The sequence below is a fragment of the Epinephelus lanceolatus genome, chromosome 23 (assembly GCF_041903045.1).
Source record: "Epinephelus lanceolatus isolate andai-2023 chromosome 23, ASM4190304v1, whole genome shotgun sequence".
Classification (NCBI taxonomy): Eukaryota; Metazoa; Chordata; class Actinopteri; order Perciformes; family Serranidae; genus Epinephelus; species Epinephelus lanceolatus.
Genome location: NC_135756.1, coordinates 17,928,637 through 17,949,485, shown reverse-complemented (window position 1 = coordinate 17,949,485; position 20,849 = coordinate 17,928,637). Strand labels below are relative to the sequence as shown.

The 20,849-nt window shown below is 40.9% G+C and overlaps 1 protein-coding gene across 3 annotated transcripts in view; it reads right to left on the bottom strand.

Annotated features, from left to right (window-relative positions):
- adipor2 (adiponectin receptor 2) overlaps window positions 1-20,849 on the bottom strand; it is a 41,711-nt gene that overhangs the window by 14,262 nt on the left and 6,600 nt on the right. The window contains exons 2-3 of one of the 3 annotated variants that reach the window (XM_033614943.2): window positions 12,517-12,604; window positions 7,030-7,341 (exon numbers count right to left, since the gene is read on the bottom strand). In XM_033614943.2, coding sequence (XP_033470834.1) covers window positions 7,030-7,116 — 87 coding nt within the window. In that variant the 5' untranslated portion in view covers window positions 7,117-7,341; window positions 12,517-12,604. Of the gene's footprint in view, window positions 1-7,029; window positions 7,342-12,516; window positions 12,605-19,667; window positions 19,691-20,849 lie in introns of those variants that run through there. The other 2 variants (XM_078165050.1, XM_033614942.2) reach the window with 2 other exon arrangements.

The following is a 20,849-nucleotide window of genomic DNA, read 5'->3' as shown; positions in this document are numbered from 1 at the left end:
CTTGTGAAACAGTGTGTCTCAACTTATATTGCCGATATCTGCTTAAGGCTTGTAAACATATTGCTTTAACACATGAAGCCATATTCAAATCTAGCACTGACTGCTGCACAATAAAGAGGAAACATGCAGAGAAATGATACGAATACAGAGGTCTGCAACCAATCTGATTGTGACAATTACTCAGACTTTTTCTTTTTGTTATTAAGGACAGTGTAATATTGTTTAAAAATAACTTCATAAAAGTTAGGATGAAAAAGTTAGGTAGAAGTTAAGTTAGGATGAATGCCTAATAACTTAATAAAGGCTACGGAAACCACAAAAAGGTATGGTGTGTATACATCGGGAAACAAGAAAAAGAAAAAGTATTGTAAAGACTTAGCGTTGTACTAAGGGGTCACATCCGTAGTTTTCAACCTGGACTCTATTTTCCCATGTGTTTGTGTCAAAGTGACAAATGCAGGGAGCAATTTTTGAAATTGGCCCAGTACTGAGCAAGAGTGAGAGCGCTGCAGCTGCAAAACAGCAATGTAACTAATTGGGGGATGTTTGCACCGTCAATTTACGTCCATTAAAAGGTGCTTGTTTTTGCCACTGACAAGCTCAGATGATTATTTTAAGAGTCTGACAACACTGTTGAGAGCATCCATACAGAGAAAGACATTTTTGTTTAACCAGAAACAGCCCCAAAATCGCTATCGTGGCTAGTTGGAGCCGTGCCTTGTTTTCAAACTGTATGGACTAAAATGAACAATGACAGCAATATAGTCCACGATGACCAGCGCTAAAATCAACCTGCATAGTTGTCCCTCCATTGTGACATTAGAAAGTGTCACATTTATCTTGCCAGTGTGCTCTTCTTCAACGTTTTGTTTACTTCCTGGATTTTTCCCACATGCAAATTCTGACCAATCAAGAGCCGCTTTCTTGTGCAAGGCATTTGATCTGGTCCGCTTGTAAATGCTGCCGTGAGAACACGAACCAGCTCAACACAGCAGCAGCACATCAATTACACCTAGAAAACCACATGATGGATCAAGCACCCAGGAAAGTCTTACAGGAAGAGGATGTTTGCAGTACAAAGTCAAGAGAGACAATGACAGCGCAGAGACTTCCAACACCTTGCACATAAGCATTCACTAAGCAGCCAGTCTCGGATGATATACAGACATGAGAACAAGAGAGGAATGGGGAAATCCCTCGAGAAACCGGTCTGCTCAAGATTAAATAAGGCCGTTTTTCTTAAAAGCCCCTGAAGACCAATCTCTCCCTCTGTCTCACACGCATACTTAAAAACATATATCCAGCTCCCCTCAGACTCATTAACCATTCTGTATGTAGACCTGGCTAATGACTTTCGCCTGACTAATGATGGTTCACATGCACACACACTCCTGGAACAGTGTGTGTGTGTTCTGAGGGATCCTTCACTCTAATTGGTTCTGCTGAGCTCGACTGTCAGCTTGTGGAAGATAAGTCTGAGAAGGGAGAAAGAGAGGCGAGACGTTCAAGGAACAGTCTTCCATCTTTCAGTGAGACACTGAACTTTAGACTCAAATGTAAACAAAGTCACATGCTGGCAGTTTGGTGGAGGGCGGGATCCAGGAAATATCTGCCAGCCAACAGGAACACAGCTGAAACTGCGGACCAATGACAGCAGAGCGTGAACTTATAACAGCCAAAGAGGGAAGAGCTCACCCTTGTACACCATAACCCCTGCACAGCACAGCATGGACACACTCAACATGTGACTTGCACATGCACAATGCTCTCTTGGGACCAATTTGGAAAACACGCAGAGACCCTCAAAAACAGACAGCGTATTCCAAAAACACGCACACATGCCCGACTCTAAAAAAACAGACACTGTGCTCAGACAAACTGTACTCTCTGCTCTCGTCCATGACCATGAAGAGGGCATGAAAAATCCACATTAGTGCGGCGACAAGGACTTTTTATCAAACTGATCACAGTTGGAGGGCTTAAATCAAGGATCTGCATTTACTGAAGCAACTTCAAGAGTTGTTTTTTGTTTTCCTTGTGTTACTGGAAGGGAGAATGGACGTCAAATTGGGGCTGGGTATCACCTGCAGTGCTGGGAGATTTTAAAAGCTCACGCTGAGGGAGTTTTTAAAATCTGCTTGTTTGTGTAGCGTGTTGTCTCAAACTATTTATCGACAACTATCAACTATTCCTTATTGATTTCCTTTTTTAAATCCATACAAAGAATGATGCGGATAAAGGGAAGCAAAATTAACATTGTGAGGAAATAAGCTTATTCACTTTCTTGCCATGAGTTAAGCCCAGTTAAGACCAAAAATTCACTAGACAAGTTGAAACTTGCAACTTCTTACAATGCGCACATTACATTTACTGCGATTAAACTCTGTACTTTTGCTTTAACTTCTATTTTTTTCAGGCTTTTTTGTAGCTAAATATAGTTTGTAGATTACTAAAATATCAATGAGGTGATGGTGGAATGTAAATAAAAAACAATCTATGCTTCAGATGGACTGTATTCATCATTAATACACCACAATAATTCAAATAACTAGCACTGATAACTCCGTCAGTGCTTGTTTATACAATATATTTTCAATTTGAGTTAAGGCTTATGTCATACATACACAGCTGTTCCTTTGAACAAGTTGATCTTTCCTCTGTCCAAAACTCTGCCATTTCCACCAGCTGACAGTTTGGAACTGACTTGACTAGCTGACTTTGCGACAAGGTGATTGGCTTTTGAAACACTTGACGTGCCTTAAGATCTAAAATCAGCCACTGGTGACTTGACAAGTCGCAGGCAACATCATCAGCTGTCTTCAGTCGAGCTGAGACAGGCCAGTTCACACTGCTGAAACTTCTGAAACTTGCACGAACCTTCGGTCTGAGCTCGGCTTTAGATTGATGGATAGACTGATACCACTGTTCCATTTTATGACTGAAAATATAGTAAACTTCTCCTTTACACTGTGGCGGCACATCAGCATTTCAACTACTGACCTTTCTCCCTATAGTGTCTAACAATTTAATGTATTACAGTGACAACAATGCCAGAATAACTTTGATGATGACAGGTACAATAAGAGGAAGTGAAACTGGAAGTGAGATCCACCTGAGGCTGGGCGTCAATTCATGAAAGCCATAAAAACCTCTGACACAAAGAGAGGATGTTCAGAGGACTCAAAGGTCCAAAATCTCGAGCATTGTTCGCTGGTATTTGTTCACGGTTTATTGGTATTTCCCTTGTTTTGTTGTTGGTGGTTGAAGTGTTTGTGTTTGTGTATAATAAAATTCCACAGCTGAGCACCAAGTATTTGTTTGTTTCATAGTTTGAGGTGCATGTTTACAGAGAGGAATCTGTTGTTTGGTGTAAAAAGCACAGCGGTCCCCTCATTCTCTGGTAAAACTCACTGATCTGACTTTATTGAGTTCTTTGAATATGTTTAGTTCTCAGCAGGATCTCTTCTTTGCTCTCCTGGAAATCTAATTTTCATTAGTTGTATTAGCACAAACTTTCAATTGAAACCGACTCGCCTAAAGCTCATCTTAACTTCTTCTTGTCTTGATGAACTAAACTGAATTAAAACAATCTGTAAAAGACACTCAAACTATAATGACACTGAAAGTTTGGCACTTATAGATCACCAATGCAGATATAAACTGAAAACAAAAGTGTTTCAGAGGCATCATTATGACATGTTTCAGCTGTAACGGTCTGTTTGGAACAATCCCGAGCACCAAATTCCCCTATCAAATATGTCGCACTAAGCAGGCTGAGATTGTTGTTGGCAGGTAAACAGCTATTGTTTCCAAATTCTTCTGTGCAACTGCGGGGCGTTATCAGGAAAACACCAGCATCTCATGGGGACTAGTTCAAAAAAGGTCTGAAAAACAGGAAACTTGAAAAAATCAATAGTTTTTCAAACAAAAAATTCATAAAAAAATAAATCTTCCCTATACCCTTTGAAATGAAATATTAAGACAAAAAATAAAGCTAAAACTGCCAAAATAAGTGACAGAGAGGCATCCCATCCCATCTGGTGGCAAACCCCAGCCACACACGGACAAATGCATTTCGAGACACACACTAACACCTCCCCAAAATGCTGAAAAATGCAAAGGGCGGCCTGCGGGGTGTCAAGACAGCCTGCCCTCGTTGACTGGGGCGAGGGGCCCCTTGCGTCCTCTCAGGTATCCGTGTTGTATTACAGCAGGTAAAAAGGGCACACGCGAGCAGACACAATACACACACACGAACACTATTGTGTTACAGCTCAACGGCTGCATGCTGATAGCCTTTCACACTGAACAACAGACCGGCAGCTTTGTCTGTGTATACACACACACACTGTCTAAACGGGAACACAAGTGATGCCTCTGAGGGAGACTGTCTGGCACATTTGTTTGATCAGTTCGATAGATTGCCTTCATGGGATGCTAATCACAGATTTTTGGGTAATGTGTTTGCTTTCCTTCCAGGAAGACGTCTGCATATAGACATAACAGGCTTATTTTTAGTGGCTATGAATCTTGCGCTCATTCAATATCCACATCACTTCAGACTCCGAGTGGAACTAAAACCCAACATCAGGCGAAGCTGAGCCAACCCCATCATAATACACTGTTAATTACTACAGCACAGAGTGACTCATCGTCGAGTTTGAAAAAGCCTTGAAGGTGGCGAGGGTGGCGATAATAAGTGGAGGTAGCGGAGGTTGAAAAGCTTGGGAAACAGGCTCACGATCACACCGTGCAACATCAACTTCCAAAAACCTGCTGGTACAACCTAAGAAACTGATTATATGATGCTCTATTCTCCTTCAGCAACTCTTTCTAAGTGCCCCTGAGCAAAGCACTAAACATCCAGCTGCTTCGTTATGGTGGTCGTTCACAGATAGATGCATTTAATGCTTGTGCTTGTTTTTAGCTTTTATCAGATCAGTGTTGGTCAACTGAGTGTCTTCTCCTCTGTTAATGACTAACTTGTGCTCTTCATGTACTTTTATTTAATCAAGTTTTCATGCTTGTTTTCAGGGTAGTCATAAGCACAATATTTCTGCTAAGCATTTTATTGCTGTTCACTGGAACTGTAAATATGTCAAGTCAAGTCAAACTTTATTTGTATGGCACTTTTAAAAACACCCAAAGCTGACCAAAATGCTGAAGAGGCTCAAGATACCACAAATGAAATGAAAGTGACTATAAAAGCAACAAATAAGAACAAAAAAAGTGACTCAAAGGTTTCTAGAGTCTGAGCAGTTTTGGTTTGAATAGGTGAGCTGCTCCCAAGTGTAGGTGCAGCCGCTGTAAAGGCTCTGTGGCCTCAGTTTTTGTGACTGGTTCTGGGAACATCCAGGGGCCTTTGACTGGTCGACCTCAGTGCACTGACTGCAAAAGTTCAGCTCCATAAGGTGAAGGCACCCTGTTTAAAATCAATCGTGGGACAGACAGTAAGCCAGTGTAGGGAGGCCAGTATCGCTGTTATGTGGTCACAGTTTCTTTTTCCAGTTAGAAGACAAGCAGCTGCATTTTGTAATAACAGCAGAAGACGAAGAGACGGATGTTCTAAACCCATACAAAGAAATACAGTAATCTAACCGAAGAGGTAATATAAGCATGACTGATGAAAAATAGGCCTTTACAATGGCCACGATTCTTACTTGAGGAACACTAGTTCCGACACCTGAACTAATCTGTTAATCAAATTCGAAAGAAGCTGTAAAAAAATTCACCCAGATTCTTAACAAAAGATCAACTGTAAGAGGCTTAAAGGCCAAGAATACGATCAGTCGCCCAAAAGGTCAGACCGTCCAAACATCTCAGGATTGAAAAAGTTAAAATCCACGCTCTAACCTCAAGGCTGTAAGGATAATTCACTCACCAATGTCTCACATGTTGTCCCAAAACCTTCCTGAACCACCAACTTTAAACTGCAATTAGACAAGTTTTCGCCTTAACTTATTATTATGAAGTAAATGTTGATTGTACAATGTAATAGCTATAGAACAATGGCACCAACGCCGATTAGATCAGTTCACTATAAGCCCCACATTCATAGCCAGAGTTCAATCTCCTGGGAAAATGAAGGCTTAATTGCACAAAGGAAGTCAATCAACCATGGGACACCCAAAACGGGAAGAGGATAGCTTTTGTTTTACCAAAGTGTATCAAACTAAGTTCTTTGTAGTTACTACCCCCGGTAGAGAAAAAGTAAGAAAACAAAATGCAGTGGGCCCTGTGTTGTTGGTAGCTGTTAGGCTCTGAGAACAAACGTAAAGTGATTTGGTTTTTCAACAGTGGCGCCAACAATACTACAAGTTGAAAAGTGGTCTATTTAGACTTTAAAACTAAATCTGATCTTATTTTTTAAATGCATTTTCAAAGTGAGGCTCAGTTATCTTCTAATGTTTAATTAGCGTTCAATCTACTTTTTGATCTGTTTTCAAATATTATTCGTCAAAGGGAAACTGGTGCTAAAACATGTCGTGTACACACACAAAGGCAACAGACTGTGGTTGAGTGATTAAACCGTAATACTAATTACTGTTTCAAACAAACATTTGAGAGGCCTAGTGTGTGGGTGTGTGTGTGTGTGTGTGTGTGTGTGTGTGTGTGTGTGTGTGTGTGTGCAGCATATGTGTACACGTGTATGACAGGCTGCTTTGCAAATATACATATGTAAAAGCAGAATCAAGTCCCATTCATGCAGCTGTCAAGATGTGTTGATTCAGATTTTAATTTGGGAAAGGAACCAACGAAACGAAGTATGTAGTTTATGTTTATGCTTCTGTTATTATCTTGATTACACTTTGTTGTTCAGCATCAGTTACAGAATATAATACTTCCCTGCTAACAACACTGATTTAATTATTCATGTGAGGGTGAGTGTGTTTTTGTGGGATAGTTTTACTGTGTGACCAGTCGACCCATACCGCGCCACATGGCCCCGACCAACCAGATTACAGCTAGTGTGTGTGTGTGTGTGTGTGTGTGTGTGTGTGTGTGTGTGTGTGTGTGCTAGATACTCACCCCATTGTGGGTGGGGCACTCTGCGGTGCTGAGGTGACTGGTTGAAGAACCTGAGGTGGGCGTGTCTGCATTCTCCCGGGGACTCATGGGATCTGTAGGCGCTGTATCTGTCGTGTGTTCGATGAGGTTTGAAGTTCTGTGTCGTAGCACAAAGGCCGGGCCCTCGGCCCCACTCGTCTCTCCTCCGTCCAGCTTGAAACGTTGGCCCGGCCTTCACTGACAGAAGACTAAATGGATGGAGATGACCGAATCTGGATGAGACAAAACCTGGAGTCCTTGGACTGGTCTGATATCTTCACTCATGGGACAAAGCTGGAGAGAGACACAAAAAGAGAGGGGGGGTGTTATAAAGGGGAGGTAGATAAATAGCGGAAGAAGGACAGCAAGAAGGAGAAGAAAAGATGGGAAAAGAAAAAGTCTACATGAGTTTGTTTATCCTCAAATTTGAAATGACTAATAAAACCAAAACAAAACAAAACAGAGGAAAAAAAATCCAGACACTATAACCATTACAACACCATAGTTTCAGTGATATAATGTGTTGCAATTTCCCAAACAATAAAAAATACAGGCCCATAATATAACCAATAAATGTTGAAAATGGCTTTAAACCTGTGCAACTAGACTAGATGCAGTAAAATTTTGGCTTATTGTACATATCACAGCCAAAGCAAGTCTTGCAAAGCCAGACCTGTCTCCACAGCGCTGGGTCAGCACTTGAGAAAGGTCTCACCATATTACCATTCTGTAATAGCAGGAAAAAAGCGTTTCTCTAAACTAATTACAATCGCCTTGGGCGGTGCAAAGCCCAGGATGCAGCGATGGTGCTCTCGCAAAATAGTGTCTGGAGGAAACATGCACAGTGACAGTTAGCATCACACAGCTAACATTATCAAATAGTTATTTAAGGGTTTAACAACGGAGTCGAGCTGTTTAGGTGTCAGTGTGAGTTCGGTGGGACTGCTGTAGCGCTGCTGCCATGTTAGCTAATGCTAACCTGGCGACTCGCCAGGCAGAGAGCGGCTCCATTGACAGTGGCAACAGAAAATTTGCTGATTTAGCAGGAAGTTGGGAAGGCCCTTGACCAGACCCCTGACACAAAGAGGATCGTATTCAGGCATCATCCTAAGATGTGGCAAAGAGTAACTCCGACTGGTTGTGAGAGAAAACAGAGCCACATCAGGCACAAGAGTCCTGCAAGACAGAGTCTGGGCTTTTCCAAGGTGCGTTCCCAAGTTGTTTTATTCCTTGTAGGTCTTTACAACAGTTCACTGAAAGAGCAAAGCAGGTAGGCCTTATTATGTGATCCAAATGTGCATATCATTTTCAGTGTGCAAGATATTAGCTCTGAGATTGTTGCCATTTCCCGTAGCAAAGGGAATTTCGAAAACATTAACACACAAATAGCAGAAGGAGGGGAGAATGCTGGCCTGAATAGTTGGCCATGCTTGGAGCCACAGTCTACATCAGGTGAGTCAGACTAATTTGGGCCTGACTGTCTGGACAAAAAACATTATAGTGGAGGCATAATCTAATAGTTAAAAGGTTCAAAAGGTTAAAAAGTTCAATCCTCTTTAGAAGACAAACCATCCTGCGGACATAGTACATCACTGCATCTCACTCATTCAAAGCAACTCTGCCTTAAAGACAAAGATGACGTTTGTTGCTGCTTTATCTCTGTCACAAGTTACCCGTGGCATCAAGGCCTTAAAATACTGAATCTACTAACACCGGCAGCCAGTTAGGAGCTGCCAACATGCTGTCATGGTGAGTTGCTTAGAGACGAGAGGTGTCAAGGACAGGAACAAGAGATTCACACACAGGAAGTAGAAACGTTCCCCATTGAGAACTTACAATCCCTTTTTTTCTCTCTTTATCATTCTCTAACAACCTCACAGTTTATCTTCTGCTTTACAGGGAAATGTAGCACAGTATCACTTCATTGAAAATTCAAGCTTGACAAACAGTGTTGAGGAGCAAGGTGGGAAGTTTCTACCAAAATCAAGTCAAAATAACTGTTGCCACTTTTGTGCAGAAGCATAATCATAATTTTGGGGCCATGCACAATTCAAATAACACCTTGGCAGGTACAACTGATTAAGTGTCATATAAATTCTGGTATAACAAAAACCGTTATATGAAATGCTTCTCTCTGATAAATCAGGAATAGATTTACTGGCTGCAACACTGCAACTACAGAGCTATAAACTCAGACATAAATCTTTTTTAAATTTTGAGGAAATTCTCATGATGGCAACAGGAGCAGAAGTGTGCAGGTGTAGTTATGAAACATGAACCATAACCACAACCTAAGCCTGGAGATACACATGACCAGTAAAAATAACCCTCCCTGAAAAGGTCCTTGGTTTGGAAGGTTTGCTTTTCTATCCTTGAGAAGATATTCGGCCTTCCCAAGGATAAATACGTTCATGTGTACCTGACCTTGACCTGTTTATAACTGCATGTTTTCACAGCAGCTTGTTTCCAAACACATGCTCGCTCACACCTCCGAAGCTTTAATGTACCATAAATGATGAGAACTGCAGCTGCACGATTACATCAGCATGTCTTACATTGCTGAGATCTGTTTTATCAGCGTGACTCGAACACACACGGCGCTCCAGAGGGGCCGAGTCAATGTGAATGTGCCCTGAAGCACTGAACCACTTCATTTAAACCATTCCCCTGTGAAACCACAAACATACATTAGGGGATTATACCCTAAATGGGGGGGGGGGGGCGACGCACGTACACACCTGAGCATGTACTTGTAAACATACACACAGCCTGCTAAAGACATCATTTGTAATAGGCTGATGTAAGCATGTTGGGAGCAAAAGAGCTGCGATGGATCTAAAGTGAAGGACACGGTAACGCGTGCATGTAATATATTAAACGACACAGTCACTTCCATATAATAAAACCACATCCTAAATTCTCATCTTATTTAGGATGAGAGCACACAAGTGACCACAAGTGATTGCTTTTACACCTCTTCTGCTGTACGGGATCGCACTAAATCACAGAGTTCAGAGAGTTGAAGGTGACAGAAAGTTGGCGTCTTCACACGACTGTTACTCAGCACCTGACTGTGTCACAGCGTGCATAAAGCATCGTTTTCAGAATCGCTTTGTTCCTCCACCCAGATTACAGTCTGACACCAGCATCAAGTCTGATATCAAAGAAGCACCAATTTTGGATGACATGCTGGCTATGTGTGGGTGACAGGCCAAAACAGAGAGGATACAGTGAATTTTCTTATCTAGTCCCTGAAGTATGGACATGGTTGGGCTGGGCGATGTGGAGAGAATCAAATATCGCCAAATTTTTTTGACCAAATACTCGATTATCAACATTGTAACGATATTGTAGGGTTGACTATTGGTGCTTTCACAAAATATTTACACAATGAGATTTTTGATATATGATCAGTAGTAATGAACAGTCTTACAAGTTAAACTTTACATTATTTTACTGTAATGCAACCTTTTAAACCAGGAGAGGACAGCACCTACGGTATTATGATATCCAAAATCTAAGATTATATTTTGTCTCATATGAAATATCGACATGTTGCCCAGCCCTGGGACATGACATCGACTTTGCAGGATGATGTATACACACGACAATATACCCACAAATACTGTATAAAGACAATGTATAAGAGCCAAACTAATTAAACAATTAATTAAACAACCCTACAGCCCTAATTTAGGGCTGCACTGGACTCAGAATTTTGTCATTCGAATCAGATTTGGCTGTTCAATACAAAAATTTGACTACTATTTCAAGTTAGTCATCTGGGCTATCGTTCATCATTCATAACCGCTTATCTTATTCATGGTTGCAGGGGGGCTGGAGCCTATCCCAGCTTCCCAGCTGACAGTGGGCGAGAGGCGGGGTACACCCTGGACAGGTCACCAGACTATCACAGGGCTGACACATAGAGACAGACAACCATTCATGCTCACATTCACATCTATGGACAATTTAAAGTTACCAATTAACCTGCATGTCTTTGGACTGTGGGATGAAGCTGGAGTACCCAGAAAACGGTAGACCCTGAGTCTCAGTCCATGGCTGCTTGTACTGGAGAGCAGCGTGAAAGCAAGGAGTGCTCACTCTGCAGCTGGAAGTACACCATACACTGACTGATGAAGAAAAAAAAAAAAACAAACAGGACAAAAAAGAGGTCTCCAACTGGTGATTTGAATGTTTCAGGGGAAAAGCCTACCCTAAAGCTTCTTTAAAATGAGAATAATTTTATGCCATAAGGAAAGTGACATTATTCTGACATTAAGGACCCTAGTTTCCTACTTGCTTTGGTCACTTCTAGGAGGTACAAATGTTTACTTAGTAGTAAATTTATTACGTTATTCATTAGAGGTAGAATAAATTATTCAAAACCAATTAAAGAAAACACTACTTCCGGTTGGATTGCTATTTGAAGTTGACAAAGCTTCTGTTCTCCTGCAGTTCACACTAATTACTCACACAACAACACTGGTTGCAGCTTTTTACAGAGAATAAAGGTGTGTTGTTCAGTAAGTGACTTCATACACATGATGTTTTTCCAGTAAACTATACTCATTCTAGAGAACATCAAACCACAACTGGTGGTAGTGAAAGAACAAGCCATGCTTAAAAAAAGAGAAGGGTAAAGAGACGAGACCACACAGCAGAAAAGGACCCAAAAAAAAAATCATTAAAAGAGCCATAGGAAAAATACAGAAACTTTCATAACCCAATGACATCGACCAACAGACAGTGCTGCTATTGTACACTGCGAAGATAATAAAGAAGACTATTTGAGCTGAACTGCGAGATGACTGGCCTGTGGGCGAGTTCCCTAATCGAAATCAAACACTTCTACACTCAGAGGTTGTCCAATCAATCTCTCCCCTTTTCCGCCCTCCTCTTTCTCCCCGATCGACTATTTTTGAAAATTACAGTGACGCTCTTTTTGAGTAACTGCACCTTCATTTTCTGTCATGATGAAAAGTGAGATTTCATGCCGGGGCCCATATTAACTAGGGAATAAGAGGAATAAACTACTTCTGATAGGGTTTTTTTTTTTTTTTTGCAGCTGTAGTCGATTCCCAAGATAACAGTCTTGTGGCCTGATTGCCACACAAGAACAAACAGCTCTCCCGACAATTGAAATAGCTGAGAAGTTTCGTTCTGTGTGGGCCTGATAAGAGTCTGGAAGCAGTGGAAGAAGGGGGAAAAAAGCATTAGAGAGACTTGTGTGGACGACCACACGTGACCATCTCACTCTGCACATATCTGTACACACACAGAGTTTGGTCAGATTCCTATAGTTGTCTAACATTGGGTAACCACCTTATCATGTGTGTTATGGTTTTCTCTTTGTCTTCACAGATTTTAACTTAAAAAATGTTCAAACATTGAGCTGCAGACTAGCGTGAGCATTGAAATTCTGAAATGTCCCACAAAAATGTATTGACAACACCACGCTTTATTCACCTCAAAGGTTTTTGGCTATTTTGCCTTCAACGGAGTCTGTCTTTTGGGTTTGCTGTCGTGACTTCTAGACAAGCAGCAACCTTCAGGGCTGGAAAATAAAGTGGACAAAGAAGTGATTAAATTGCAGTTACTTGAATGGCCTCTTGAGGCTGGCCCCAAAAGCTACTCAGTTCCCATAGACCCTAGTGTTAAAAGGGCCAACTTTACAGCAGAAATAAACAAGTTTACAGCCTGGTACAAAAACAGTTTTGTTCTCTGTAGCTACTTTCTCAATTCACGACAACTGTACAGTTATGCATAATGAAAGGCTCGACCGCTTTGAGTGGGTGCTATCTGTTGACAAGTTGCTACCATGGCAAAAACATTGGTTAGGTAACATAACCATGGCATAACCACAGATTTACATAGTACAGGTGTAGCCATAGCTGTAGCTATTCCAGTGTGTTATCAGTTTATGAAAGCAAATTGTAATGTTTAAGTCGCTGAAAACAGTCTTGTTCAGCATTTGGTTGCATTAAGAGACCCTCTAAGGAGTAAAAGTTTTTCCAGTAAGTACATTTTGTTAGAATGGTTTTAAGCTAGCTGTTTTGCGAGCAAACATTCACATTAGCATTATCATTATCACAGGTAATCAAAGCTGTTAATGCACCGTGCTAATAAAGCTAGCAGCTAGCACTTGGGTTAACTCCATTCTCTTGTCCAAACATGGTAATTTCTGGCTCAAAAAATCAAAGATGGTGACGGCCAAAAAAACACAAACTTGAGGCTTCAAAACCAGAGACTACAAACTAATGGGTGACGTCACAGTGGTAAATGGAAGAACATGCATTAATATAGCGGCTTCCTAGTCTTCCGACCACTCAAAGCACTTTTACGTTTTGAGTCACATTCACCCATTCACACATACATTTACATACTGGCTATCGTACACAGTGCCACCTGTTACTCAGTTTTTTAGATATCAGCACAGCCATCTTGAGCAATTCGGGGTTCAGTACCTTCCCCAAGGATACTCCAACCCACTCTACCTCCTGAGCCACAGCTGCTCCAGCTATGTACATTATTTTACACAGTCTGTGCATAAAGAGCACCACATACTTTGAACACCTGATCACCTCTTTAAAAATGTTTCCTACAAACTACCGTACTATTTGTGGTTACAGAAAATTACCAGAGAAACATAAATGGCCATAAATACAAAACATACAATATTACAACCATCTAGGCTATATATAATATTTATTAGTGATTAATATTTCATCTTGACCCATCATTAAGTACAAAGGTTGAATATCCATGTTTTAGACTCATTATTCAAATTCATTCAGACAACATAGCACACTCAAGTATATTCCGTCACTTAGCATTTGTGAATTATATAAACTAATATCAAAGTCAATCTATGGTTGGCCTTAACACATCTATCTCTCACTAACTCAATCTGTTTCAAGGAAAACCAGAAACCACATCACCACCCTGATGGAGGCAAGATAACCAAATGCATGGGGTGATGTCATTGAAACAAAATATATAAGGGGGGGTTGTTTCTGCTTGATTATTGGTGCTCTTCTACAGTCATATCATTCACAAGGGGGAGTCAAAAGCATAAAACCACAAAAGTACACACATGTACAGTACAGGCCAAAAGTTTGGACACACCTTCTCATTCAATGTGTTTTCTTTATTTTCATGACTATTTACATTGTAGATTCTCACTGAAGGCATCAAAACTATGAATGAACACATGTGGAGTTATGTACTTAACAAAAAAAGGTGAAATAACTGAAAACATGTTTTATATTCTAGTTTCTTCAAAATAGCCACCCTTTGCTCTGATTACTGCTTTGCACACTCTTGGCATTCTCTCAATGAGCTTCAAGAGGTAGTCACCTGAAATGGTTTTCCAACAGTCTTGAAGGAGTTCCCAGAGGTGTTTAGCACTTGTTGGCCAATTTGCCTTCACTCTGTGGTCCAGCTCACCCCAAACCATCTCGACTGGGTTCAGGTCCGGTGACTGTGGAGGCCAGGTCATCTGCCGCAGCACTCCATCACTCTCCTTCTTGGTCAAAAAGCCCTTACACAGCCTGGAGGTGTGTTTGGGGTCATTGTCCTGTTGAAAAATAAATGATCGTCCAACTAAACGCAAACCGGATGGGATGGCATGTCGCTGCAGGATGCTGTGGTAGCCATGCTGGTTCAGTGTGCCTTCAATTTTGAATAAATCCCCAACAGTGTCACCAGCAAAACACCCCCACACCATCACACCTCCTCCTCCATGCTTCACAGTGGGAACCAGGCATGTGGAATCCATCCGTTCACCTTTTCTGCGTCTCACAAAGACACGGCGGTTGGAACCAAAGATCTCAAATTTGGACTCATCAGACCAAAGCACAGATTTCCACTGGTCTAATGTCCATTCCTTGTGTTTCTTGGCCCAAACAAATCTCTTCTGCTTGTTGCCTCTCCTTAGCAGTGGTTTCCTAGCAGCTATTTGACCATGAAGGCCTGATTCGCGCAGTCTCCTCTTAACAGTTGTTCTAGAGATGGGTCTGCTGCTAGAACTCTGTGTGGCATTCATCTGGTCTCTGATCTGAGCTGCTGTTAACTTGCGATTTCTCAGGCTGGTGACTGGGATGAACTTATCCTCAGAAGCAGAGGTGACTCTTGGTCTTCCTTTCCTGGGTCGGTCCTCATGTGTGCCAGTTTCGTTGTAGCGCTTGATGGTTTTTGCGACTCCACTTGGGGACACATTTAAAGTTTTTGCAATTTTCCGGACTGACTGACCTTCATTTCTTAAAGTAATGATGGCCACTCATTTTTCTTTAGTTAGCTGATTGGTTCTTGCCATAATATGAATTTTAACAGTTGTCCAATAGGGCTGTCGGCTGTGTATTAACCTGACTTCTGCACAGCACAACTGATGGTCCCAACCCCATTGATAAAGCAAGAAATTCCACTTATTAACCCTGATAAGGCACACCTGTGAAGTGGAAACCATTTCAGGTGACTACCTCTTGAAGCTCATCGAGAGAATGCCAAGAGTGTGCAAAGCAGTAATCAGAGCAAAGGGTGGCTATTTTGAAGAAACTAGAATATAAAACATGTTTTCAGTTATTTCACCTTTTTTTGTTAAGTACATAACTCCACATGTGTTCATTCATAGTTTTGATGCCTTCAGTGAGAATCTACAATGTAAATAGTCATGAAAATAAAGAAAACGCATTGAATGAGAAGGTGTGTCCAAACTTTTGGCCTGTACTGTACATGCACACACACTCATTGGCACTGCTTCCAAGAACCAATGCCACAGTAGCAGAACAGGCAGAACAGAACATACTGACCTCATATTGAGATAAAAAACATTCACCATAATGGAAGCTAAGATACAGAGAAAAACTGGTTCACATAACCAAACCAAATGGGACCCAGGGTCCGAGCCAACTCCAAATGCTGGAGTTACACTTCTGAGGGAGCAGCTGACACATAATGTCTGTCGTCAACAGGATGCTAGTACATGACTCATCAAGATGTTTCGTGCGGCGTAAATGTATGATCACAATTTTCTTGGCTTGTAAACGCCTCACGGAGGTCGTAGATGAGGTTCAGTTATTTTCCACACTCAATCTCCATGAAACAAACCAATCACGCTGATACACTTACCATCTACTCAGTTATAGCAACACAGAAAATACTATCAAATTGACCTAGAGTGATACTTTAACCCCAAGTTGAGCAACACTTTGGTTTCTTGGCTAATGAAACTGCCCAGTATACACTGCTTTTAGACCATTGCCCAAATAAATAAAGCAGACCAAGCAATCGAGGCTTTGCGCTGTCAGCAATATAGAAATAGTCTTTCTGTAAGTTCCTCTTCTAATTTTCAATATTTTATTCTCCTCACATCATGAACCAGCTTTGAGGCGACAAAAGCAATGCCATCCATAAACATTACTGTCCCTAAACAATGGGCGCTATTGAGCTATTACTATTGATGCTATTGATTTGACCCACAGGTCAATACCAGCAATACTGTGAGTGTGTGTATCCACCTCAGCAGAGTTCAGTGTGTGTATGTCTGGCAGGGTGTGATGACATGTTGTGACATGGCAATTTAAAACCTCAGTGATTCTGTCGTGGCATAAAGGACGATATTGATCTTTGGACGCTGATGTCAATGATGTGACCTTTTATTAATCAACAATCTCTCAACTCAGGGCTACTCTGCCGTCAAAGTCACTGTTATATCTGCAGATTTCTACTGTATCCTGTAATGTAGGTCATGTTTATCAATGGCGTGCACTGAAATGAAAAGACTCCTATAAATCAGAGATGTTAAGATACCTGATCTTGCATATTGGCCGATACTGAGTACTGATCCAATACCATTGCCTTAAAAATAAAAAAATAACCTCGGGGTGGGAATCACCAGAGGATCTACGATACGATATTATAACGATACTTAAGTCACAATACAATATTACTGTCATTTTAAATATGTTGTGATATGCTGAGTTGCTTAGCTTAGCATAAAGACTGGGAACTATTTTAATTATCATTTTTACACTTTGGGTATGATATAGATTAAACAAATTGGATATAACAGTCAACTAATGAGCTTAAGAAGTGCTGGTAGGCATCTTGTAGCCTTGGTGCAGAGCCAGGCTAGCTGTCTCCCCCTCTTTCCAGTCTTTAAGCTAAGCTAAGCTAAGCTAAGCTAAGCTAAGCTAACTGGATGCTGGCTTTAGCTTCATATTTAGCATACAAAGATGAAATTGTCTTCTTCTCGTTTAACTCTCGGCACAAAAGTGAACAAGCACATCTCCCATAATGTCACATTATTCATTTAACACATTCACTGCCAATGTAAGCCATCTTTAAACTGGGTAAACCAGTCGAGAATGTAAAATCTGAGCTGGTATAAATGATAGTGACGTATAATTACACGGGCCATCTTTAATTATCTTTCAATCATCCTGTGACCTTTTACTGAGCGACGCCGCTGAGTCTAGATTTCAGCTCGTATAACACTTGACTACATGACAGGACACTTCTATAACTAATTAACACATTTATTTCAAACCTAATCTGTACTTTGAGATCAACAGTGACTTTACACAGTCACGTGCTAAGATTAGCATGCTAACAGTCTACACAAGGTTGTTTATTCATGTGCACTATTCCACAAAGACGTGCTGCAGTATTCCCTCACGCTCATCTTCACCATCTTTCTATCGGTCTGTCTCTCTTACACGCGCACACACACACACACACACTCAAGCAGAAGACAGCTAGAGTTAGTTATTGTCACTGTAGAGCCGTGAAGAGGTGGCTCCAAAAATCAATCCTGGCAACCGACAGACAAAGCCAACAGGAACTAAAAAAATAGACTGAAGAGGGAAAGAAAATAAAAATGTCTGAAAACCTGAAAAGAAATGTCAATGGGAATTGATCTGTTCTCTTGTTTTTTTCTCTAAAGGGAGTGTGAGGTGTGAGGCTGGGCAGCACTTGTAAAAAGTGGAAGAGTAACGTTAAAGAAACAGAAGTACTCATTTCTTTTTCTTAGACTGTGGATTGGGGACCCACACTGGATTAAGGGCCCATCTGTCTTTGGCATGACCGCAGACGGCAGAAGTGGTTGAAAGCATCACTTCTGCTCACCAAAAGAGAAAAAGAAGGTGAGATGCGGAAAAAAACGTCAAGGAATGAGACTGATATGACTCATTAAACCTGCTCTGCAGCATGGTCTGGTTGTTAGACATGCAACTATGCCCGCTAACTGCACGAGTGTGTGTGGGCGTTTGTGTTATGACACATCAAGTTGTAGGCCATAGACTAGTCGGAGGAAGGCAGAGTTTTTCCTTTACTTTCATTCAGCGGATAATAAATGTAGGACAAGGGTCAAACAGTACTGTACAATTGCTGTGTAACTGTTTCACACACATTTACTATTGTAGGATTTTAACACCCGGCATTTTTTATTTAATTTCAAGCAGATAAATAATGTTACTAAGTGGAAACTTTCTGTCTGACCCATTCAGCTGTGTCTTATTGCTCGGAGCAAAGAGCCTTTTTAATGCAAACTAGAGGCTCATATAAATATGTTTGACAGGCCCAAGAACAAGATTTGTATTGACTACTTTGTAGGGGAAAAAATAATATTTAAAGACTTATAACAAGTTGCCTTTTCTCTGTTGCCTCAAGCCTAATGTTTCACCTAAATCTCTGTAAGTAAGTACCTATTCACTGACGGCTCTTGGATGCTAATGTGGCTCTTAATTAGTGCTTTACTAAAGACAGGTGTTCTGGAAAGGCCAACAAGTTAAAACAATAACTCTAAATCAAATACACACTGCTGGCTACAACAGGAGTCTCATTAGAGAGATCTAGCATTTACAGACAAACCTATTCCTCTTAAATTTTCTATTTTTAGGCTATTAAGTGCACGTTACAATAACCACACAGCTTGAGATTTCACTGCTGGAGAGATGGTATTTTCATAAAACTGGGCTGTCTGCGCAGTAAAAGGACACAAATACTTTTAAAATGAGTGTTTCAGGACGAGACAAAACAGAAAAACGGCTGGGGCATTTGCTTTTGCTCAAGAGGTAGAAAACCTACGATTAATAAAATGAACTGCTCCGCATCAGAACCATATACGTTCCCACTGGTGGGTGACTTAAATTCGAGCTTGGCCATTTTTGCACAGTAAACAACCAGCTGGTAACAAACAATCTTGAATTACAGGTAAACTGTAAACTAAAATATGTTTCTGAATACATTTTAGGCGAGAAATCTGCCTAGTTTTACCATTTATCTCCATTTTTTCAGCCTCCATGTTTCACAATAGAGGAAACAATATGGCGCCTGCTTCGTGTTCATTAATTCTTATATTACAGCCAAACAGTGCACTAAAATATGTTTCTGAAGACATTTTAGGTGAGAAATACGCAATACAGTAACAGAATTCTGGTTTATATTTGATTAGTACTGCCCTGTTTAACAGTTTGATCGGAGTTGGGTCTGAGTTTGAGAGAGAGGGGTGGTGTCTCTCTCGATCCTCTAATGTGTTCACACCAGGTGCGAATAAAATTTTGCGTCCTACGCTTATTCGCGAGGGCTAAAAAATCTGGACATCAGCGATCAATTCACACCTTGCCAATCAGCATTGAGATCCTGAGGATGTATGACGCCAAGGATGTCGTTCAGGAAGATGAAATGAAGATGAAGATGAAAACTCCATGGCGCATGAGGCTCCGCTTGGCAGATTTTTTAGGCTCCTTTTCAAAACAGGCAGCAAAAACAAGAGTCTCAGGCATATGAAGTGAGTCGATGCAAAATAGTCTAGTGTTCAAAGTCGTGCGAGTAACGCAACAGGAAAATTTGCATTTGGTGTGAACACAACATTATTGTCTGTGGGGGTACACAAACAAATATGAGGAACTACAATCTGTAGTTCAAACAACAGCCCTAGATTCAGCGAAAATTTGCCACATGACACAAAATGCATTGTCTGGCAGATCTGAGCTGAGAGATGAAGCGGAAGATCTGGGTGCTGGTAAGTAAGAGAGAAGTTTACCACAGTTCATTTACATATACCACCCTTACTGTCATGGTACAAAGCTGGTTGAAAATCTATGTGTCCCTTTAACTAAAAATGCTAAATAATGACATTTGACACACAGTGTTGGAAGTTTACTCACTTCCATGAAAATGTGACAATGCCCCTGTTTGACGTCCTTCAGTATAGCCTCCTACTTCTGCTACTGTGAATGTTAGCTTCTGTTAAGCAACATGCCTTTTCCCCTACAAGATGTGTTCACTCTCTGAGTCACTTTGTCAGATATGGCCTGTGGCCTGTCACCTGCTATGTCATCATTACTTTCTCTTTCTGAGACACAAACATTGTACCACATAGGGAAGCTGTGAATACATTTCCCTCCTCTTTTTGGTTGCACACACACTTATCATCTGCACCATATATGGTTAAAATATTTGGTCAATGTCTTAAATTAGTCTTTTTATGCATATCAACTTTTCCACAGGTAAGACATTCAGCTAATGGTTTGTATTAGAAGTTATATGTGACAGTTTATCAAACTGAATGCATGTTTACCTAGTATTGCTTATAAAATGAGGTGATGCCATCTAAAGAGAAACCCAACTCAAGCCTGACCGTGAGCTTTTTCATGACATCAGAGCTGTTTTATCAGTTGAGACAGACGCCCGCAACAGTCAACAGGAGACAGCGTATGTTAAAACAGGTTATACTGGTCTATCAGTTTGAAATCAGTCAGAACAGGTTTACACTGATCAGTATCTTTGCCTTCCTCAAC